This window comes from Chiloscyllium punctatum, chromosome 31, assembly GCF_047496795.1.
Source record: "Chiloscyllium punctatum isolate Juve2018m chromosome 31, sChiPun1.3, whole genome shotgun sequence".
NCBI classification, from domain to species: Eukaryota; Metazoa; Chordata; class Chondrichthyes; order Orectolobiformes; family Hemiscylliidae; genus Chiloscyllium; species Chiloscyllium punctatum.
In genome coordinates, this window is record NC_092769.1 from 66,088,898 (window position 1) to 66,111,470 (window position 22,573).

At 58.1% G+C, this 22,573-nt stretch overlaps 1 protein-coding gene across 4 annotated transcripts in view; it reads left to right on the top strand.

Moving 5' to 3' along the window:
• LOC140457003 (pyruvate carboxylase, mitochondrial-like) overlaps positions 1-22,573 on the top strand; it is a 1,063,875-nt gene that overhangs the window by 971,527 nt on the left and 69,775 nt on the right. For all 4 annotated transcript variants that reach the window (XM_072550900.1, XM_072550899.1, XM_072550901.1 and 1 more), the window contains one exon: positions 5,798-6,047. In XM_072550900.1, coding sequence (XP_072407001.1) covers positions 5,798-6,047 — 250 coding nt within the window. The remainder of the gene's footprint in view (positions 1-5,797; positions 6,048-22,573) is intronic.

Consider the following 22,573-nt stretch of genomic DNA (forward strand, 5'->3'; position numbering starts at 1 on the left):
AGAGCCGGAGGTTTAGGGAGGTTTGAGGACGGCACCAAAAACCGTTGGCGTCGTGGACAGTGAAGAAGGTCACGACGCGATCTCGACCAGACCAGGTCAAAGTCTGGCAGATGGAGATTGGTTGAGGTAATTGTGAGGTGTTGCATTTTGGGAAGGCAAACCAGAGCAGGACTTATCCACTTAACGGTAGAGCCTTGAGGAGTGCTCCTGAACAAAGAGACCTCGGAATGGAGGTACACAGTTCCTTAAAAGCGGAATCACAGGTTAGGCAGGATATTAATGAAGGTGTTTGGCACAGAGTGTTGGTCAGGCCACTTTGAGAATACGACAAGGAAACATGTTGTTAAACTTGACAGGGTTCAGAAAAGATTTAGCAGGACGTTGCCAGGTTGGAGGGTTTGAGCTACAGGGAGAGGCTGAACAGGCTGGGGCTGTTTTCCCTGGAGCGTCGGAGGCTGAGGGGTGACCTTATAGAGGTTTATAAAATCATGAGGGGCATGGATAGGGTGAATAGTCAAAGTCTTTTCCCTGGGGTGGGGTGAATCCAGAACTATAGGTTAAGGGTGAGAGGGGAAAGATTAGAAGCGAGCAACTTTTTCACCCAGAGGGTGGTACGTGTATGGAATGAGCTGCCAGAGGAAGTGGTGGAGGTTGGTACAATTGCAACATTTAAAAGGCATCTGGATGGGTATATGAATAGGAAGGGTTTGGAGGGATATGGGCCAAATGCTGGCAAATGGACGAGATGATCGAGGACATCTGGTCGGCATGGACAAGTTTGACCAGAGGGTCTGTTTCCGTACAGGACAGGTCAATGACTGGATGAACAGGAATGCCATGATCTGATCTCACAGGCCAGTCAGCTCTCTCTGATTGATGAGGTTCAGACTCACTGCACATGTGGAGATCCACAGCCCAGGCCGAAGCACCAAGCAAGCTCTTCCTTCCTCATCCCACCGCCCACAACGCACATCCCTGTGCTCCTTAACCCAGCCCGCACTCTGAGCAACCTCGGGGAGGCAGATGAAAAATACTGCTGTGCTCAAGAGACCTTTTGAAGGCAGAGGAAGCTTTCCTGATTTAAGAGCTGGGGATTTGGGTCCGACACGACAGTGCCATCCCGGAATGCTGAGCGATGCAGGAATCCACCCGGGGCCACTGACTCAGTCGCTCCTGAATCCCCAACCTTGCAGGCAGCCAAATGGTGGCAGACCTGGGGAGTCCATCTCTGCTACACGATGGAGGGTGCTGACGAGAATTCAAATCAATGCAGCACAGCAACACACCCCAGACTGAGGGAGGGGCCAGACTGTCGGAGGGTCAGTGCTGAGGGAGGGCCAGACTGTCAGAGGGTCAGTACTGAGGGAGTGCAGCACTGTCAGAGGGTCAGTACTGAGGGAGTGCCGCACTGTCGGAGGGTCAGTACTGAGGGAGTGCCGCACTATCGGAGGGTCCAGTGCTGAGGGAGTGCCGCACTGTCGGAGGGTCAGTGCTGAGGGAAGTCGGCACTCTGTGTCTAAACCGCTCAGTCCTTGCATGTTCCTGCCTCTCCTGTTCCATTCCATAAACCTTCTCTGTCCTTCTCTCAGGCCATTGCATCATTCCGAAAGTAAAGAGGAGAGAACACAGTCATGCAGCTTGCCGCAGGGTGTCGGGGTGTCGGTGGGGGGGGGGGGGGGGGGGGGGGGGGGGGGGGGGGGGGGGTGGGGAGCTGTGATTTGTAAAGGTTTTAGAAAAACATCCTTACAGTTTAGAAATGCAGTTCGAATAGTCGCTCAAATGGTGACACGTTCAGTGTGGGTGTTCTGTTGCTGAATGGAGGGCGATGCAACCACCTTTGTCCGATTCATCCCTCAGTTTGACTGACTGCTCCTCATTCCTCGAAACCCCCGAACTGAAATCCGTCTCGCAGAATGTTCCCCGTATCTGGGGGCTGTCATTTTCTGAATTCGCTCTCTGTGGGCTGCAAAGGGACTGGTGTCGCCCACGGCGTCAAAACGATGCCTGCAGGATTCGGGGAAACTTTCATCTGACAAAAGGAAAACTTGCTCAATGACTTGCAGTAGAATAATGTTCAGCAAAGAGAGTGTTCCAGCCTGAGGGGCTGATGCTCATTCTGACATTTTCTGTAATATTTCTACCGTCAGTAATTTGCAGTGCCTGGCTGCTTCTGTGTAATTGTTTTAGTTATAAATAAATCTGATTGATTAGTTTAACCTGCAGAAATCACAGCAGCCAATTTGCACACTGCAGGTTCATGGAATATGAACAAAATTAATTTTCTCCTTCACACCAGGATTGTACCACAATGGTATATCGTTGGCTGTTCAGCAATTCTGTATTTATGCGATAGTACATTTAACTGCAAGGTGCACTAGAATGCATCAGCTTATCTGTTTTAAGCTGATGTTATTGGAGGTATAAATATTTCCCTCAGACCTTGAAGAGGATGCGAGCAGCTGTACATTCAACAGGTTGTTTGTTCACCTGACAGAGCAGGTCAGGCACTCACTCTCAACTGACCCTCCGACAGTGCATCACTCCCTCAGTACTGACCCCTCCGACAGTGCGGCACTCCCTCGGCACTGACCCTCCGACAGTGCGGCACTCCCTCAGTACTGACCCTCCGACAGTGCGGCACTCCCTCAGTACTGACCCTCCGACAGTGTGGCACTCCCTCAGTACTGACCCTCCGACAGTGTGGCACTCCCTCAGTACTGACCTCCGACAGTGCGGCACTCCCTCAGTACTGACCCTCCGATAGTGCGGCACTCCCTGAGTACTGACCCTCCGACAGTGCGGCGCTCCCTCAGTACTGACCCTCCGACAGTGCGGCACTCCCTCAGTACTGACCCTCCGACAGTGCGGCACTCCCTCAGCACTGACCCTCCCGACAGTGCGGCACTCCCTCAGTACTGACCCTCCGACAGTGCAGCTCTCCCTCAGTACTGACCCTCTGACAGTGCCCTCTCCCTCAGCCCTGACCCTCTGACAGTGCCCCCCCCCTCCCTCAGCCCTGACCCTCTGACAGTGCCCCCCCTCCCTCAGCCCTGACCCTCTGACAGTGCCCCCCCCTCCCTCAGCCCTGACCCTCTGACAGTGCCCTCTCCCTCAGCCCTGACCCTCTGACAGTGCCCTCTCCCTCAGCCCTGACCCTCTGACAGTGCCCCCCCTCCCTCAGCCCTGACCCTCTGACAGTGCCCCCCCTCCCTCAGCCCTGACCCTCTGACAGTGCCCTCTCCCTCAGCCCTGACCCTCTGACAGTGCCCCACCTCCCTCAGCCCTGACCCTCTGACAGTGCCCCCCCCCTCCCTCAGCCCTGACCCTCTGACAGTGCCCCCCCTCCTCAGCCCTGACCCTCTGACAGTGCCCCCCTCTCCCTCACCCCTGACCCTCTGACAGTGCCCCCCCCTCCCTCAGCCCTGACCCTCTGACAGTGCCCCCCCCCTCACCCCTGACCCTCTGACAGTGCCCCCCCCTCTCCCTCACCCCTGACCCTCTGACAGTGTCCCCTCTCCCTCACCCCTGACCCTCTGACAGTGCCCCCCCCCTCCCTCAGCCCTGACCCTCTGACAGTGCCCCCCCTCCCTCAGCCCTGACCCTCTGACAGTGCCCCCCCCTCCCTCAGCCCTGACCCTCTGACAGTGCCCCCCCCTCCCTCAGCCCTGACTCTCTGACAGTGCCCCCCCCTCTCCCTCAGCCCTGACTCTCTGACAGTGCCCCCCCCTCTCCCTCACCCCTGACCCTCTGACAGTGCCACCCCCCCCCCTCAGCCCCTGACCCTCTGACAGTGCCCCCCCCCTCTCCCTCAGCCCTGACCCTCTGTCAGTGCCACCCCCCCCCCTCAGCCCTGACCCTCTGACAGTGCCACCCCCCCCCCCTCAGCCCTGACCCTCTGACAGTGCCCCCCCTCCCTCAGCCCTGACCCTCTGACAGTGCCCCCCCCCTCTCCCTCAGCCCTGACCCTCTGACAGTGCCCCCCCTCAGCCCTGACCCTCTGACAGTGCCCCCCCCCTCTCCCTCAGCCCTGACCCTCTGACAGTGCCCCCCCCTCACCCCTGACCCTCTGACAGTGCCCCCCCCCTCCCTCAGCCCTGACCCTCTGACAGTGCCCCCCCCTCTCCCTCAGCCCTGACCCTCTGACAGTGCCCCCCCCCTCACCCCTGACCCTCTGACAGTGCCCCCCCCCTCTCCCTCAGCCCTGACCCTCTGACAGTGCCCCCCCCCCTCACCCCTGACCCTCTGACAGTGCCCCCCCCTCCCTCAGCCCTGACCCTCTGACAGTGCCCCCCCCCCTCCCTCAGCCCTGACCCTCTGACAGTGCCCCCCCCCCCCTCCCTCAGCCCTGACCCTCTGACAGTGCCCCCCCCCTCCCTCACCCCTGACCCTCTGACAGTGCCCCCCCCCTCCCTCAGCCCTGACCCTCTGACAGTGCCCCCTCCCTCAGCCCTGACCCTCTGACAGTGCCCCCCCTCCCTCAGCCCTGACCCTCTGACAGTGCCCCCCCCCTCACCCCTGACCCTCTGACAGTGCCCCCTCCCTCAGCCCTGACCCTCTGACAGTGCCCCCTCTCCCTCAGCCCTGACCCTCTGACAGTGCCCCCCCCCCTCCCTCAGCCCTGACCCTCTGACAGTGCCCCCCCCTCTCCCTCAGCCCTGACCCTCTGACAGTGCCCCCCCCTCACCCCTGACCCTCTGACAGTGCCCCCCCCCTCCCTCAGCCCTGACCCTCTGACAGTGCCCCCCCCTCTCCCTCAGCCCTGACCCTCTGACAGTGCCCCCCCCCCCTCACCCCCTGACCCTCTGACAGTGCCCCCCCCTCTCCCTCAGCCCTGACCCTCTGACAGTGCCCCCCCCCTCACCCCTGACCCTCTGACAGTGCCCCCCCTCCCTCAGCCCTGATCCTCTGACAGTGCCCCCCCCCCTCCCTCAGCCCTGACCCTCTGACAGTGCCCCCTCCCTCAGCCCTGATCCTCTGACAGTGCCCTCTCCCTCACCCCTGACCCTCTGACAGTGCCCCCCCTCCCTCAGCCCTGACCCTCTGACAGTGCCCCCCTCTCCCTCAGCCCTGACCCTCTGACAGTGCCCTCTCCCTCACCCCTGACCCTCTGACAGTGCCCCCCCCTCCCTCAGCCCTGACCCTCTGACAGTGCCCCCCCTCCCTCAGCCCTGACCCTCTGACAGTGCCCCCCCCTTACCCTCAGCCCTGACCCTCTGACAGTGCCCCCCCCTCCCTCAGCCCTGACCCTCTGACAGTGCCCCCCCCTCCCTCAGCCCTGACCCTCTGACAGTGCCCCCCCCTTACCCTCAGCCCTGACCCTCTGACAGTGCCCCCCCCCCTCAGCCCTGACCCTCTGACAGTGCCCCCCCCTCTCCCTCAGCCCTGACCCTCTGACAGTGCCCCCCCCTCACCCCTGACCCTCTGACAGTGCCCCCCCCTCCCTCAGCCCTGACCCTCTGACAGTGCCCCCCCCCTCCCTCACCCCTGACCCTCTGACAGTGCCCCCCCCTCTCCCTCAGCCCTGACCCTCTGACAGTGCCCCCCCCCCTCAGCCCTGACCCTCTGACAGTGCCCCCCCCCCCCTCAGCCCTGACCCTCTGACAGTGCCCCCCCCCTCCCTCAGCCCTGACCCTCTGACAGTGCCCCCCCCTCTCCCTCAGCCCTGACCCTCTGACAGTGCCCCCCCCTCTCCCTCAGCCCTGACCCTCTGACAGTGCCCCCCCCTCCCTCAGCCCTGACCCTCTGACAGTGCCCCCCCCCCTCAGCCCTGATGTCGTGTTGTGTGATTTTTCTGCAGGACATGGCGGGTTTGCTGAAGCCGAACTCTGCGACGTTGCTGATCGGGGCGCTGCGGGACCGCTTCCCGGAGATGCCGCTGCACGTGCACACCCACGACACCGCGGGCGCGGGCGTGGCGTCCATGTTGGCCGCTGCCGAGGCCGGAGCCGATGTGGTGGATGTCGCCGCTGACTCCATGTCTGGGATGACCTCCCAGCCCAGCATGGGCGCCATCGTGGCCTGTGCCAAGGGCACCAACCTCGACACAGGTGGGCACCGGGCTGGGGCATTCTGGGAATGGCACCTGAGAGGGCGGGGGGACGTTCCTTCGATGTAACCATCGGGTGGGGGAGATCCCACAGCTGCTTGGGCCATTCAGCCCATTGCTCCCTGCTTCGGTCTCTCCGAAGAGATCAGATTTTCTCGCTGGAGGGGGTGGTGAAGGATTCCACTTCCCCCTCGGTAACCCCCCCCCCGTCCTCCCCTCACTCCCCACCCATCAGGGGTTCACCAGGATCAGGCCCACCCACTGTTGCCATGGGAACTGTACTGCCCTCACTATGTGCCTGGGGGGCTCTGTCGAGGCTTGAGGGGGTGAGTGCGAGGTTCGGGCGTAGCCCATCGGTTTGAGTACATGTGTAAGGCTAGGCGTAAGTGTGCAAATAATGAAGGATGGTGTGTAACACGAGGGATGAGTGTGTACAGGAGGGAGGAGGTATGTAAGGACTGCAGAAGTCTTTCAGTGATGGAGAACAACTGTTAGGTGCAGGGAGGTGTGTAAGGGATGGGGAGGTGTGTAAGGGAAGGGGAGGGGTGTAAGGGAAGGGGAGGTGTGTAAGGGATGGGGAGGTGTGTAAGGGAAGGGGAGGTGTGTAAGGGATGGGGAGGTGTGTAAGGGAAGGGGAGGTGTGTAAGGGAAGGGGAGGTGTGTAAGGGATGGGGAGGTGTGTAAGGGTTGGGCAGGTGTGCAAGATATGGGGAGGTGTGCAAGATATGGGGAGGTGTGTAAGGGAAGCGGAGGTGTGTCAGGGATGGGGAGGTGTGTAAGGGATGGGGAGGTGTGTAAGGGAAGCGGAGGTGTGTAAGGGATGAGCAGGTGTGTAAGGGATGGGGAGGTGTGTAAGGGATGGGGAGGTGTGTAAGGGATGAGGAGGTGTGTAAGGGATGGGGAGGTGTGTAAGGGTTGGGGAGGTGTGTAAGGGTTGGGCAGGTGTGCAAGATATGGGAAGGTGTGCAAGATATGGGGAGGTGTGTAAGGGACGCGGAGGTGTGTAAGGGACGGGGAGGTGTGTAAGGGATGGGGAGGTGTGAAAGGGAAGGGGAGGTGTGCAAGGGAAGGGGAGGTGTGTAAGGGTTGGGGAGGTGTGTAAGGGTTGGGCAGGTGTGCAAGATATGGGAAGGTGTGCAAGATATGGGGAGGTGTGTAAGGGACGCGGAGGTGTGTAAGGGATGAGCAGGTGTGTAAGGGATGGGGAGATATGTAAGGGGTGGGGAGGTGTGTAAGGGTTGAGCAGGTGTGTAAGGGATGGGGAGATACATAAGGGGTGGGGAGGTGTGTAAGAGTTGGGGAGGTGTGTAAGGGATGGGGAGATGTGTAAGGGATTGGGAGGTGTGTAAGGGATGGAGAGATGTGTAAGGGATTGGGAGGTGTGTAAGGGATGGAGAGGTGTGTAAGGGATGGAGAGGTGTGTAAGGGAAAGGGGAAATGTGTAAGGGATGGGGAGGTGTGTAAGGGAATGAGGAAGTGTGTAAGGGATGGGCAAATGTGTAAGGGATGAGGAGGTGTGTAAGGGATGGGGAGGTGTGTAAGGGATGTGGCAGTGTGTAAGGGGTGGGGAGGTGTGTAAGGGTTGGGCAGGTGTGCAAGATATGGGAAGGTGTGTAAGGGATGGGGAGGGGTGTAAGGGACGCGGAGGTGTGTAAGGGATGGGGAGGTGTGTAAGGGATGGGGAGGTGTGAAAGGGAAGGGGAGGTGTGAAAGGGAAGGGGAGGTGTGTAAGGGTTGGGGAGGTGTGTAAGGGTTGGGCAGGTGTGCAAGATATGGGGAGGTGTGCAAGATATGGGGAGGTGTGTAAGGGAAGCGGAGGTGTGTAAGGGATGAGCAGGTGTGTAAGGGATGGGGAGGTGTGTAAGGGATGAGGAGGTGTGTAAGGGATGGGGAGGTGTGTAAGGGTTGGGCAGGTGTGCAAGATATGGGAAGGTGTGCAAGATATGGGGAGGTGTGTAAGGGACGCGGAGGTGTGTAAGGGATGGGGAGGTGTGTAAGGGATGGGGAGGTGTGAAAGGGAAGGGGAGGTGTGTAAGGGGTGGGGAGGTGTGTAAGGGATGGGGAGGTGTGAAAGGGAAGGGGAGGTGTGAAAGGGAAGGGGAGGTGTGTAAGGGTTGGGGAGGTGTGTAAGGGTTGGGCAGGTGTGCAAGATATGGGAAGGTGTGCAAGATATGGGGAGGTGTGTAAGGGACGCGGAGGTGTGTAAGGGATGAGCAGGTGTGTAAGGGATGGGGAGATATGTAAGGGGTGGGGAGGTGTGTAAGGGTTGAGCAGGTGTGTAAGGGATGGGGAGATACATAAGGGGTGGGGAGGTGTGTAAGAGTTGGGGAGGTGTGTAAGGGATGGGGAGATGTGTAAGGGATGGGGAGGTGTGTAAGGGATGGGAAGATGTGTAAGGGATGAGGAGGTGTGTAAGGGATGGAGAGATGTGTAAGGGATTGGGAGGTGTGTAAGGGATGGAGAGGTGTGTAAGGGATGGAGAGGTGTGTAAGGGAAAGGGGAAATGTGTAAGGGATGGGGAGGTGTGTAAGGGAATGAGGAAGTGTGTAAGGGATGGGCAAATGTGTAAGGGATGAGGAGGTGTGTAAGGGATGGGGAGGTGTGTAAGGGATGGGGAGGTGTGTAAGGGATGTGGCAGTGTGTAAGGGGTGGGGAGGTGTGTACAGGATGGGGAGGTGTGTAAGGGATGGGAGGTGTGTAAGGGATGGGGAGGTGTGTCAGGGATGGGGAGGTGTGGAAGGGGTTGCGAGGTGTGTAAGGGGTGGTGAGGTGTGTAAGGGAATGGGGAGGTGTGTAAGGGATTAGGAGGTGCGTAAGGGATGGAGAGGTGTGTAAGGGAATGGGGAAGTGTGTAAGGGATGGGGAGGTGTGTAAGGGATGGGGAGGTGTGTAAGGGAATGGGGAGGTGTGTAAGGGATGGGGAGGTGTGTAAGGGAATGGGGAGGTGTGTCAGGGATGGGGAGGTGTGTAAGGGATGGGGAGGTGTGTAAGGGATGGGGAGGTGTGTATGGGGGGGAGGTGTGTCAGGGATGGGGAAGTGTGTAAGGGATGGGGAGGTGTGTAAGGGGTGGAGAGGTGTGTCAGGGATGGGAGGTGTGTAAGGGATGGGGAGGTGTGTCAGGGATGGGGAGGTGTGTCAGGGATGGGAGGTGTGTAAGGGATGGGGAGGTGTGTCAGGGATGGGGAGGTGTGTAAGGGATGGGGAGGTGTGTCAGGGATGGGGAGGTGTGTCAGGGATGGGGAGGTGTGTCAGGGATGGGGAGGTGTGTAAGGGATGGGGAGGTGTGTCAGGGATGGGGAGGTGTGTAAGTGGTGGTGAGGTGTGTAAGGGAATGGGGAGGTGTGTAAGGGGTGGTGAGGTGTGTAAGGGATGGTGAGGTGTGCAAGGGATGGGGAGGTGTGTAAGGGATGGTGAGGTGTGCAAGGGATGGGGAGGTGTGTAAGGGAATGGGGAGGTGTGTAAGGGGTGGTGAGGTGTGTAAGGGATGGGGAGGTGTGTCAGGGATGGGGAGGTGTGTCAGGGATGGGGAGGTGTGTAAGTGGTGGTGAGGTGTGCAAGGGATGGGGAGGTGTGTCAGGGATGGGGAGGTGTGTCAGGGATGGGGAGGTGTGTAAGGGATGGGGAGGTGTGTCAGGGATGGGGAGGTGTGTAAGTGGTGGTGAGGTGTGCAAGGGATGGGGAGGTGTGTAAGGGAATGGGGAGGTGTGTCAGGGATGGGGAGGTGTGTAAGGGATGGGGAGGTGTGTAAGGGAATGGGGAGGTGTGTAAGGTAATGGGGAGGTGTGTAAGGGATGGGGAGGTGTGTAAGGGAATGGGGAGGTGTGTCAGGGATGGGGAGGTGTGTAAGGGAATGGGGAGGTGTGTAAGGGATGGGGAGGTGTGTAAGGGAATGGGGAGGTTTGTAAGGGATGGGGAGGTGTGTAAGGGCTGGGGAGGTGTGTAAGGGAATGGGGAGGTGTGTAAGGGATGGGGAGGTGAGTCAGGGGTGGGGAGGTGTGTAAGGGATGGGGAGGTGTGTAAGGGAATGGGGAGGTGTGTCAGGGGTGGTGAGGTGTGTAAGGGATGGGGAGGTGTGTAAGGGAATGGGGAGGTGTGTAAGGGAATGGGGAGGTGTGTAAGGGATGGGGAGGTGTGTGAGGGAATGGGGAGGTGTGTCAGGGATGGGGAGGTGTGTAAGGGATGGGGAGGTGTGTAAGGGAATGGGGAGGTGTGTAAGGGAATGGGGAGGTGTGTAAGGGAATGGGGAGGTTGGTAACGGGTGGGGAGGTGTGTAAGGGAATGGGGAGGTGTGTAAGGGATGGGGAGGTGTGTAAGGGATGGGGAGGTGTGTAAGGGAATGGGGAGGTGTGTAAGGGATGGGGAGGTGTGTCAGGGATGGGGAGGTGTGTCAGGGATGGGGAGGTGTGTAAGGGAATGGGGAGGTGTGTAAGGGATGGGGAGGTGTGTAAGGGAATGGGGAGGTGTGTCAGGGATGGGGAGGTGTGTAAGGGAATGGGGAGGTGTGTAAGGGGTGGGGAGGTGTGTAAGGGGTGGGGAGGTGTGTGTGCACTGTGAGTGTATCCGGTGTGATGTCTGGGAGGTGTGTAAGGGATGGGGAGATGTGTGTGCAGTGTGAGTGTATCCGGTGTGGTGTCTGGGAAGTGTGTAAGGGTTGGGGATGTGTGTGTGCCCTGTGAGTGTGTCAGGTGTGGTGTCTGGGGGGTGTGTAAGGGATGGAAGGTGTGTGTGCACTGTGAGTGTGTACGGTGTGGTGTCTGGGAGTTGTGTAAGGGATGGAAGGTGTGTGTGCCCCGTGAGTGTGTACGGTGTGGTGTCTGGGAGGTGAGTAAGGTGATGGGGAGATGTGTATGCACTGTGAGTGTGTCCGGTGTGTCTGGGAGGTGTGTAAGGGATGGGGATGTGAGTGTGCCCTGTGAGTGTGTTGGGTGTGGTGTCTGGGAGATGTGTCAGGGATGGGGAGGTGTGTGTGTACTGTAAGTGTGTGCGGTGTGTAGTCTGGGAGGTGTGTAATGGGATTGGAAGGTGCGTGTGCACTGTGAGTGTGTCGGGTGTGGGGTCTGGGTGATGTGTAAGGGATGTGGACGTGTGTGTGCACTGTGAGTGTGCGCGGTGTGGTGTCTGGGAGATGTGTAAGGGGATGAAGTAGTGTATTTGCACTGTGAGTGTGTGTGGTGTGGTGCCTGGGAGGTGTGTAAGGGATGGGGAGATGTGTGTGCACTGTGAGTGTGCGCGGTGTGGTGTCTAGGAGGTGTGTAAGGAATGGAAGGTGTGTGTGCACTGTGAGTGTGTGTGGCGTGGTGTCTGGGAGGCGTGTAAGGGATGGGGAGGTGTGTGTGCACTGTGAGTGTGTGTGGTGTGGTGTCTGGGAGGTGTGTAAGGGATGGGGAGGTGTGTGTGCACTGTGAGTGTGTCCGGTGTGGTGTCTAGGAGGTGTGTAAGGAATGGAAGGTGTGTGTGCACTGTGAGTGTGTGTGGCGTGGTGTCTGGGAGGCGTGTAAGGGATGGGGAGGTGTGTGTGCACTGTGAGTGTGCGCGGTGTGGTGTCTAGGAGGTGTGTAAGGAATGGAAGGTGTGTGTTCACTGTGAGTGTGCGCGGTGTGGGGTCTGGGAGGTGTGTAAGGGATGGGGAGGTGTGTGTTCACTGTGAGTGTGTACGGTGTGGTGTCTGGGAGGCGTGTAAGGGATGGGGAGGTGTGTGTGCACTGTGGGTGTGTACGGTGTGGTTTCTGGGAGATGTGTAAGGGGATGAAGTAGTGTATTTGCACAGTGAGTGTGTCCAGTGTGGTGTCTGGGAGGTGTGTAAGGGGATGAAGTAGTGTATTTGCACAGTGAGTGTGTCCGGTGTGGTGTCTGGGAGGTGTGTAAGGGATGGGGAGGTGTGTATGGGGGGGTAGGTGTGTCAGGGGTGGGGAGGTGTGTAAGGGATGGGCAGGTGTGTAAGGGGTGGAGAGGTGTGTAAGGGATGGGGAGGTGTGTAAGGGAATGGGGAGGTGTGTAAGGGATGGGGAGGTGTGTAAGGGAATGGGGAGGTGTGTAAGGGAATGGGGAGGTGTGTAAGGGATGGGGAGGTGTGTAAGGGAATGGGGAGGTGTGTAAGGGATGGGGAGGTGTGTAAGGGAATGGGGAGGTGTGTCAGGGATGGGGAGGTGTGTAAGGGAATGGGGAGGTGTGTCAGGGATGGGGAGGTGTGTAAGGGATGGGGAGGTTTGTAAGGGAATGGGGAGGTGTGTAAGGGAATGGGGAGGTGTGTAAGGGAATGGGGAGGTGTGTAAGGGATGGGGAGGTGTGTAAGGGAATGGGGAGGTGTGTAAGCGGTGGGGAGGTGTGTAAGCGGTGGGGAGGTGTGTAAGGGAATGGGGAGGTGTGTAAGCGGTGGGGAGGTGTGTAAGGGAATGGGGAGGTATGTAAGGGAATGGGGAGGTGTGTAACGGGTGGGGAGGTGTGTAAGGGAATGGGGAGGTGTGTAAGCGGTGGGGAGGTGTGTAAGGGAATGGGGAGGTGTGTAAGGGAATGGGGAGGTGTGTAAGGGAATGGGGAGGTGTTTAAGGGAATGGGGAGGTGTGTAAGGGATGGGGAGGTGTGTAAGGGAATGGGGAGGTGTGTAAGGGATGGGGAGGTGTGTAAGGGGTGGGGAGGTGTGTCAGGGAAGGGGAGGTGTATAAGGGAATGGGGACGTGTGTAAGGGATAGGGAGGTGTGTAAGGAGTGGCGAGGTGTGTAAGGGATGGGGAGGTGTGTGTGCACTGTGAGTGTATCCGGTGTGGTGTCTGGGAGGTGTGTAAGGGATGGGGAGGTGTGTGTTCACTGTGAGTGTATCCGGTGTGGTGTCTGGGAGGTGTGTAAGGGATGGGGAGATGTGTGTGCACTGTGAGTGTGTCCGGTGTGGTGTCTGGGAGTTGTGTAAGGGATGGGGAGATGTGTGTGCACTGTGAGTGTGTCCGGTGTGGTGTCTGGGAGTTGTGTAAGGGATGGGGAGATGTGTGTGCACTGTGAGTGTGTCCGGTGTGGTGTCTGGGAGTTGTGTAAGGGATGGAAGGTGTGTGTGCACTGTGGGTGTGTTGGGTGTGGTGTCTGGGAGGTGTGTAATGGGATTGGAAGGTGCGTGTGCACTGTGAGTGTGTCGGGTGTGGGGTCTGGGTGATGTGTAAGGGATGTGGACGTGTGTGTGCACTGTGAGTGTGCGCGGTGTGATGTCTGGGAAATGTGTAAGGGGATGAAGTAGTGTATTTGCACAGTGAGTGTGTCTGGTGTGGTGCCTGGTAGGTGTGTAAGGGATGGGGAGGTGTGTGTGCACTGTGAGTGTGTGTGGTGTGGTGTCTAGGAGGTGTGTAAGGAATGGAAGGTGTGTGTGCACTGTGAGTGTGTGTAGTGTGGTGTCTGGGAGGTGTGTAAGGGATGGGGTGGTGTGTGTGCACTGTGAGTGTGTACGGTGTGGTGTCTGGGAGGTGTGTAAGGGATGGGGAGGTGTGTGTGCACTGTGGGTGTGTACGGTGTGGTTTCTGGGAGATGTGTAAGGGGATGAAGTAGTGTATTTGCACAGTGAGTGTGTCCGGTGTGGTGTCTGGGAGGTGTGTAAGGGGATGAAGTAGTGTATTTGCACAGTGAGTGTGTCCGGTGTGGTGTCTGGGAGGTGTGTAAGGGATTGGGAGGTGTGTGTGCACTGTGACTGTGTGTGGTGTGGTGTCTGGGAGGTGTGTAAGGGATGGGGTGGTGTGTATGGGGGGGAGGTGTGTCAGGGATGGGGAGGTGTGTAAGGGATGGGGAGGTGTGTAAGGTGTGGGGAGGTGTGTAAGGGATGGGAGGTGTGTAAGGGATGGGGAGGTGTGTAAGGGATGGGGAGGTGTGTATGGGGGGGTAGGTGTGTCAGGGATGGGGAGGTGTGTCAGGGATGGGGAAGTGTGTAAGGGATGGGGAGGTGTGTAAGGGATGGGGAGGTGTGTCAGGGATGGGAGGTGTGTAAGGGATGGGGAGGTGTGTAAGGATGGAGAGGTGTGTAAGTGGTGGTGAGGTGTGCAAGGGATGGGGAGGTGTGTAAGGCGTGGGAAGGTGTGTAAGGGATGGGGAGGTGTGTAAGGGATGGGGAGGTTTGTAAGGGATGGGGAGGTGTGTAAGGGATGGGGAGGTATGTAAGGGATGGGGAGGTGTGTAAGGGATGGGGAGGTGTGTAAGGGGTGGGGAGGTGTGTAAGGGATGGGGAGGTGTGTAAGGGATGGGGAGGTGTGTATGGGGGGGTAGGTGTGTCAGGGATGGGGAGGTGTGTCAGGGATGGGGAAGTGTGTAAGGGATGGGGAGGTGTGTAAGGGATGGGGAGGTGTGTCAGGGATGGGAGGTGTGTAAGGGATGGGGAGGTGTGTAAGGGATGGGGAGGTGTGTCAGGGATGGGGAGGTGTGTAAGGATGGAGAGGTGTGTAAGTGGTGGTGAGGTGTGCAAGGGATGGGGAGGTGTGTAAGGCGTGGGAAGGTGTGTAAGGGATGGGGAGGTGTGTAAGGGATGGGGAGGTTTGTAAGGGATGGGGAGGTGTGTAAGGGGTGGGGAGGTGTGTAAGGGGTGGGGAGGTGTGTAAGGGATGGGGAGGTTTGTAAGGGATGGGGAGGTGTGTAAGGGGTGGGGAGGTGTGTAAGGGATGGGGAGGTGTGTAAGGGGTGGGGAGGTGTGTAAGGGATGGGGAGGTGTGTAAGGGGTGGGGAGGTGTGTAAGGGATGGGGAGGTGTGTAAGGGGTGGGGAGGTGTGTAAGGGATGGGGAGGTGTGTAAGGGGTGGGGAGGTGTGTAAGGGATGGGGAGGTGTGTAAGGGGTGGGGAGGTGTGTAAGGGATGGGGAGGTGTGTAAGGGGTGGGGAGGTGTGTAAGGGATGGGGAGGTGTGTAAGGGGTGGGGAGGTGTGTAAGGGATGGGGAGGTGTGTAAGGGATGGGGAGGTGTGTCAGGGATGGGGAGGTGTGTAAGGGATGGGGAGGTGTGTCAGGGATGGGGAGGTGTGTAAGGGAATGGGAGGTTTGTAAGGGGTGGGGAGGTGTGTAAGGGGTGGGGAGGTTTGTAAGGGATGGGGAGGTGTGTAAGGGATGGGGAGGTGTGTAAGGGGTGGGGAGGTGTGTAAGGGGTGGGGAGGTGTGTAAGGGATGGGGAGGTGTGTAAGGGGTGGGGAGGTGTGTAAGGGATGGGGAGGTGTGTAAGGGGTGGGGAGGTGTGTAAGGGATGGGGAGGTGTGTAAGGGGTGGGGAGGTGTGTAAGGGATGGGGAGGTGTGTAAGGGATGGGGAGGTGTGTAAGGGGTGGGGAGGTGTGTAAGGGATGGGGAGGTGTGTAAGGGGTGGGGAGGTGTGTAAGGGATGGGGAGGTGTGTAAGGGGTGGGGAGGTGTGTAAGGGATGGGGAGGTGTGTAAGGGATGGGGAGGTGTGTCAGGGATGGGGAGGTGTGTCAGGGATGGGGAGGTGTGTAAGGGAATGGGAGGTTTGTAAGGGGTGGGGAGGTGTGTAAGGGATGGGGAGGTGTGTCAGGGATGGGGAGGTGTGTAAGGGATGGGGAGGTGTGTAAGGGGTGGGGAGGTGTGTAAGGGATCGGGAGGTGTGTAAGGGGTGGGGAGGTGTGTAAGGGATGGGGAGGTGTGTAAGGGGTGGGGAGGTGTGTAAGGGATGGGGAGGTGTGTAAGGGATGGGGAGGTGTGTCAGGGATGGGGAGGTGTGCAAGGGATGGGGAGGTGTGTAAGGGAATGGGGAGGTGTGTAAGGGATGGGGAGGTGTGTAAGGGATGGGGAGGTGTGTCAGGGATGGGGAGGTGTGTAAGGGAATGGGGAGGTGTGTAAGGGATGGGGAGGTGTGTAAGGGATGGGGAGGTGTGTCAGGGATGGGGAGGTGTGTAAGGGATGGGGAGGTGTGTCAGGGATGGGGAGGTGTGTAAGGGATGGGGAGGTGTGTAAGGGACGGGGAGGTGTGTAAGGGGTGGGGAGGTGTGTAAGGGAATGGGGAGGTGTGTAAGGGAATGGGGAGGTGTGTAAGGGATAGGGAGGTGTGTAAGGAGTGGCGAGGTGTGTAAGGGATGGGGAGGTGTGTGTGCACTGTGAGTGTATCCGGTGTGATGTCTGGGAGGTGTGCAAGGGATGGGGAGATGTGTGTGCAGTGTGAGTGTATCCGGTGTGGTGTCTGGGAAGTGTGTAAGGGTTGGGGATGTGTGTGTGCCCTGTGAGTGTGTCAGGTGTGGTGTCTGGGGGGTGTGTAAGGGATGGAAGGTGTGTGTGCACTGTGAGTGTGTACGGTGTGGTGTATGGGACGTGTGTAAGGGATGGGGAGGTGTGTGTGCACTGTGAGTGTGTCCGATGTGGTGTCTGGGAGATGTGTAAGGGGATGAAGTAGTGTATTTGCACAGTGAGTGTGTCTGGTGTGGTGCCTGGGAGGTGTGTAAGGGATGGGGAGGTGTGTGTGCACTGTGAGTGTGTGTGGTGTGGTGTCTGGGAGGTGTGTAAGGGATGGGGAGGTGTGTGTGCACTGTGAGTGTGTGTAGTGTGGTGTCTGGGAGGTGTGTAAGGGATGGGGTGGTGTGTGTGCACTGTGAGTGTGTGTGGTGTGTCTGGGAGGTGTGTAAGGGATGGGGAGGTGTGTGTGCACTGTGGGTGTGTACGGTGTGGTTTCTGGGAGATGTGTAAGGGGATGAAGTAGTGTATTTGCACAGTGAGTGTGTCCGGTGTGGTGTCTGGGAGGTGTGCAAGGGATTGGGAGGTGTGTGTGCACTGTGAGTGTGTCCAGTGTGGTGTCTGGGAGATGTGTAAGGGGATGAAGTAGTGTATTTGCACAGTGAGTGTGTCCGGTGTGGTGTCTGGGAGGTGTGCAAGGGATTGGGAGGTGTGTGTGCACTGTGAGTGTGTGTGGTGTGGTGTCTGGGAGGTGTGTAACGGATGGGGAGGTGTGTGTGCACTGTGAGTGTGTCCGGTGTGCAGTCTGGGGGGTGTGTAAGGGATGGAAAGATTTATGAGCACTGTGAGTGTGTACGGTGTGGTATCTGGGAGGTGTGTAAGGGCATGGGGATGTGTGAAAGGGATGGGGAGGTGTGTGTTCACTGTGAGTGTGCGCGGTGTGGGGTCTGGGAGGTGTGTAAGGGATGGGGAGGTGTGTGTTCACTGTGAGTGTGCGCGGTGTGGGGTCTGGGAGGTGTGTAAGGGATGGGGAGATGTGCACTGTGAGTGTGCGCGGTGTTTGGGTCTGGGAGGTGTGTAAGGGATGGGGAGGTGTGTGTACACTGTGAGTGTGCACGGTGTGGTGTCTGGGAGGTGTGTAAGGGATGGGGAGGTGTGTGTTCACTATGAGTGTGCGCGGTGAGGGGTCTGGGAGGTGTGTAAGGGATGGGGAGATGTGTGTTCACTGTGAGTGTGCGCGGTGTGGGGTCTGGGAGGTGTGTAAGAGATGGAGAGGTGTGTGTGCACTGTGAGTGTGCGCGGTGCGGTGTCTGGCAGCTGTGTCAGGGATGGGGAGATGTGTGTTCACTGTGAGTGTGCGCGGTGTGGGGTCTGGGAGGTGTGTAAGGGATGTGGATGTGTGTGTGCACTGTGAGTGTGCGCGGTGTGGGATCTGGGAGGTGTGTAAGGGATGGGGAGGTGTGTGTTCACTGTGAGTGTGCGCGGTGCGGTGTCTGGGAGCTGTGTAAGGGATGGGGAGGTGTGTGTTCACTGTGAGTGTGCGCGGTGTGGGGTCTGGGAGGTGTGTAAGGGATTGGGAGGTGTGTGTGCACTGTGAGTGTGCGCGGTGCGGTGTCTGGGAGGTGTGTAAGGGATGGGGAGGTGTGTGTTCACTGTGAGTGTGCGCGGTGCGGTGTCTGGGAGCTGTGTAAGGGATGGGGAGGTGTGTGTTCACTGTGAGTGTGCGCGGTGTGGGGCCTGGGAGGTGTGTAAGGGATGGGGAGATGTGCACTGTGAGTGTGCGCGGTGTTTGGGTCTGGGAGGTGTGTAATGGATGGGGAGGTGTGTGTGCACTGTGCGTGTGCACGGTGTGGTGTCTGGGAGGTGTGTAAGGGATGGGGAGGTGTGTGTTCACTATGAGTGTGCGCGGTGTGGGGTCTGGGAGGTGTGTAAGGGATGGGGAGGTGTGTAAGGGAATGGGGAGGTGTGTCAGGGATGGGGAGGTGTGTAAGGGAATGGGGAGGTGTGTAAGGGGTGGGGAGGTGTGTAAGGGAATGGGGAGGTGTGTAAGGGATGGGGAGGTGTGTAAGGGAATGGGGAGGTGTGTAAGGGATGGGGAGGTGTGTAAGGGAATGGGGAGGTGTGTAAGGGAATGGGGAGGTGTGTCAGGGATGGGGAGGTGTGTAAGGGAATGGGGAGGTGTGTAAGGGATGGGGAGGTGTGTAAGGGATGGGGAGGTTTGTAAGGGATGGGGAGGTGTGTAAGGGAATGGGGAGGTGTGTAAGGGATGGGGAGGTGTGTAAGGGAATGGGGAGGTGTGTAAGGGAATGGGGAGGTGTGTCAGGGATGGGGAGGTGTGTAAGGGAATGGGGAGGTGTGTCAGGGATGGGGAGGTGTGTAAGGGATGGGGAGGTTTGTAAGGGATGGGGAGGTGTGTAAGGGAATGGGGAGGTGTGTAAGGGAATGGGGAGGTGTGTAAGGGATGGGGAGGTGTGTAAGGGAATGGGGAGGTGTGTAAGGGAATGGGTTGGTGTGTAAGGGAATGGGGAGGTGTGTAAGGGAATGGGGAGGTGTGTAAGGGGTGGGGAGGTGTGTAAGGGAATGGGGAGGTGTGTAAGGGAATGGGGAGGTGTGTAAGGGAATGGGGAGGTATGTAAGGGATGGGGAGGTGTGTAAGCGGTGGGGAGGTGTGTAAGCGGTGGGGAGGTATGTAAGCGGTGGGGAGGTGTGTAAGGGAATGGGGAGGTATGTAAGGGAATGGGGAGGTGTGTAACGGGTGGGGAGGTGTGTCAGGGAATGGGGAGGTGTGTAAGGGAATGGGGAGGTGTGTAAGGGAATGGGGAGGTGTGTAAGGGATGGGGAGGTGTGTAAGGGAATGGGGAGGTGTATAAGGGATGTGGAGGTGTGTAAAGGATGGGGAGGTGTGTAAGCGGTGGGGAGGTGTGTCAGGGAAGGGGAGGTGTATAAGGGAATGGGGACGTGTGTAAGGGATAGGGAGGTGTGTGTGCACTGTGAGTGTATCCGGTGTGGTGTCTGGGAGGTGTGTAAGGGATGGGGAGGTGTGTGTTCACTGTGAGTGTATCCGGTGTGGTGTCTGGGAGCTGTGTAAGGGATGGGGAGATGTGTGTGCACTGTGAGTGTGTCCGGTGTGGTGTCTGGGAGTTGTGTAAGGGATGGGGAGATGTGTGTGCACTGTGAGTGTGTCCGGTGTGGTGTCTGGGAGTTGTGTAAGGGATGGAAGGTGTGTGTGCACTGTGAGTGTATCCGGTGTGGTGTCTGGGAGGTGTGTAAGGGATGGGGAGGTGTGTGTTCACTGTGAGTGTATCCGGTGTGGTGTCTGGGAGGTGTGTAAGGGATGGGGAGATGTGTGTGCACTGTGAGTGTGTCCGGTGTGGTGTCTGGGAGTTGTGTAAGGGATGGGGAGATGTGTGTGCACTGTGAGTGTGTCCGGTGTGGTGTCTGGGAGTTGTGTAAGGGATGGGGAGATGTGTGTGCACTGTGAGTGTGTCCGGTGTGGTGTCTGGGAGTTGTGTAAGGGATGGAAGGTGTGTGTGCACTGTGAGTGTGTACGGTGTGGTGTCTGGGAGGTGAGTAAGGTGATGGGGAAGTGTGTGTGCACTGTGAGTGTGTACGGTGTGGTGTCTGGGAGTTGTGTAAGGGATGGGGAGATGTGTGTGCACTGTGAGTGTGTCCGGTGTGGTGTCTGGGAGTTGTGTAAGGGATGGAAGGTGTGTGTGCACTGTGAGTGTGTACGGTGTGGTGTCTGGGATGTGAGTAAGGTGATGGGGAGGTGTGTGTGCCATGTGAGTGCGTCAGGTGTGGGGTCTGGGCGGTGTGTAAGGGATGGGGAGATGTGTGTGCAGTGTGAGTGTGTGCTGTGTGGTGTGTAAGGGTTGGGGATGTGTGTGTGCCCTGTGAGTGTGTCCGGTGTGGTGTCTGGGAGTTGTGTAAGGGATGGAAGGTGTGTATGCACTGTGAGTGTGTCCGGTGTGTCTGGGAGGTGTGTAAGGGATGGGGATGTGAGTGCACTGTGAGTGTGTCCGGTGTGGTGTCTGGGAGTTGTGTAAGGGATGGGGAGATGTGTGTGCACTGTGAGTGTGTCCGGTGTGGTGTCTGGGAGTTGTGTAAGGGATGGAAGGTGTGTGTGCACTGTGAGTGTGTTGGGTGTGGTGTCTGGGAGGTGTGTAATGGGATTGGAAGGTGCGTGTGCACTGTGAGTGTGTCGCGTGTGGGGTCTGGGTGATGTGTAAGGGATGTGGACGTGTGTGTGCACTGTGAGTGTGCGCGGTGTGGTGTCTGGGAAATGTGTAAGGGGATGAAGTAGTGTATTTGCACAGTGAGTGTGTCTGGTGTGGTGCCTGGTAGGTGTGTAAGGGATGGGGAGGTGTGTGTGCACTGTGAGTGTGTGTGGCGTGGTGTCTAGGAGGTGTGTAAGGAATGGAAGGTGTGTGTGCACTGTGAGTGTGTGTAGTGTGGTGTCTGGGAGGTGTGTAAGGGATGGGGAGGTGTGTGTGCACTGTGGGTGTGTACGGTGTGGTTTCTGGGAGATGTGTAAGGGGATGAAGTAGTGTATTTGCACAGTGAGTGTGTCCGGTGTGGTGTCTGGGAGGTGTGTAAGGGGATGAAGTAGTGTATTTGCACAGTGAGTGTGTCCGGTGTGGTGTCTGGGAGGTGTGTAAGGGATTGGGAGGTGTGTGTGCACTGTGACTGTGTGTGGTGTGGTGTCTGGGAGGTGTGTAAGGGATGGGGTGGTGTGTATGGGGGGGAGGTGTGTCAGGGATGGGGAGGTGTGTAAGGGATGGGGAGGTGTGTAAGGTGTGGGGAGGTGTGTAAGGGATGGGAGGTGTGTAAGGGATGGGGAGGTGTGTAAGGGATGGGGAGGTGTGTATGGGGGGGTAGGTGTGTCAGGGATGGGGAGGTGTGTCAGGGATGGGGAAGTGTGTAAGGGATGGGGAGGTGTGTAAGGGATGGGGAGGTGTGTCAGGGATGGGAGGTGTGTAAGGGGTGGGGAGGTGTGTAAGGGAATGGGGAGGTGTGTAAGGGAATGGGGAGGTGTGTAAGGGATAGGGAGGTGTGTAAGGAGTGGAGAGGTGTGTAAGGGATGGGGAGGTGTGTGTGCACTGTGAGTGTATCCGGTGTGATGTCTGGGAGGTGTGCAAGGGATGGGGAGATGTGTGTGCAGTGTGAGTGTATCCGGTGTGGTGTCTGGGAAGTGTGTAAGGGTTGGGGATGTGTGTGTGCCCTGTGAGTGTGTCAGGTGTGGTGTCTGGGGGGTGTGTAAGGGATGGAAGGTGTGTGTGCACTGTGAGTGTGTACGGTGTGGTGTATGGGAGGTGTGTAAGGGATGGGGAGGTGTGTGTGCACTGTGAGTGTGTCCGATGTGGTGTCTGGGAGATGTGTAAGGGGATGAAGTAGTGTATTTGCACAGTGAGTGTGTCTGGTGTGGTGCCTGGGAGGTGTGTAAGGGATGGGGAGGTGTGTGTGCACTGTGAGTGTGTGTGGTGTGGTGTCTGGGAGGTGTGTAAGGGATGGGGAGATGTGTGTGCACTGTGAGTGTGTGTAGTGTGGTGTCTGGGAGGTGTGTAAGGGATGGGGTGGTGTGTGTGCACTGTGAGTGTGTGTGGTGGGTCTGGGAGGTGTGTAAGGGATGGGGAGGTGTGTGTGCACTGTGGGTGTGTACGGTGTGGTTTCTGGGAGATGTGTAAGGGGATGAAGTAGTGTATTTGCACAGTGAGTGTGTCCGGTGTGGTGTCTGGGAGGTGTGCAAGGGATTGGGAGGTGTGTGTGCACTGTGAGTGTGTCCAGTGTGGTGTCTGGGAGATGTGTAAGGGGATGAAGTAGTGTATTTGCACAGTGAGTGTGTCCGGTGTGGTGTCTGGGAGGTGTGCAAGGGATTGGGAGGTGTGTGTGCACTGTGAGTGTGCGCGGTGCGGTGTCTGGGAGGTGTGTAACGGATGGGGAGGTGTGTGTGCACTGTGAGTGTGTCCGGTGTGCAGTCTGGGGGGTGTGTAAGGGATGGAAAGATTTATGAGCACTGTGAGTGTGTACGGTGTGGTATCTGGGAGGTGTGTAAGGGATGGGGAGGTGTGTGTTCACTGTGAGTGTGCGCGGTGCGGTGTCTGGGAGCTGTGTAAGGGATGGGGAGGTGTGTGTGCACTGTGAGTGTGCGCGGTGCGGGGTCTGGGAGGTGTGTAAGGGATGGGGAGATGTGCACTGTGAGTGTGCGCGGTGTGGGGTCTGGGAGGTGTGTAAGGGATGGGGAGGTGTGTGTGCATTATGAGTGTGTGCGGTGAGGGGTCTGGGAGGTGTGTAAGGGATGGGGAGATGTGTGTTCACTGTGAGTGTGCGTGGTATGGGGTCTGGGAGGTGTGTAAGGGATGGGGAGGTGTGTGTGCACTGTGAGTGTGCGTGGTGTGGGATCTG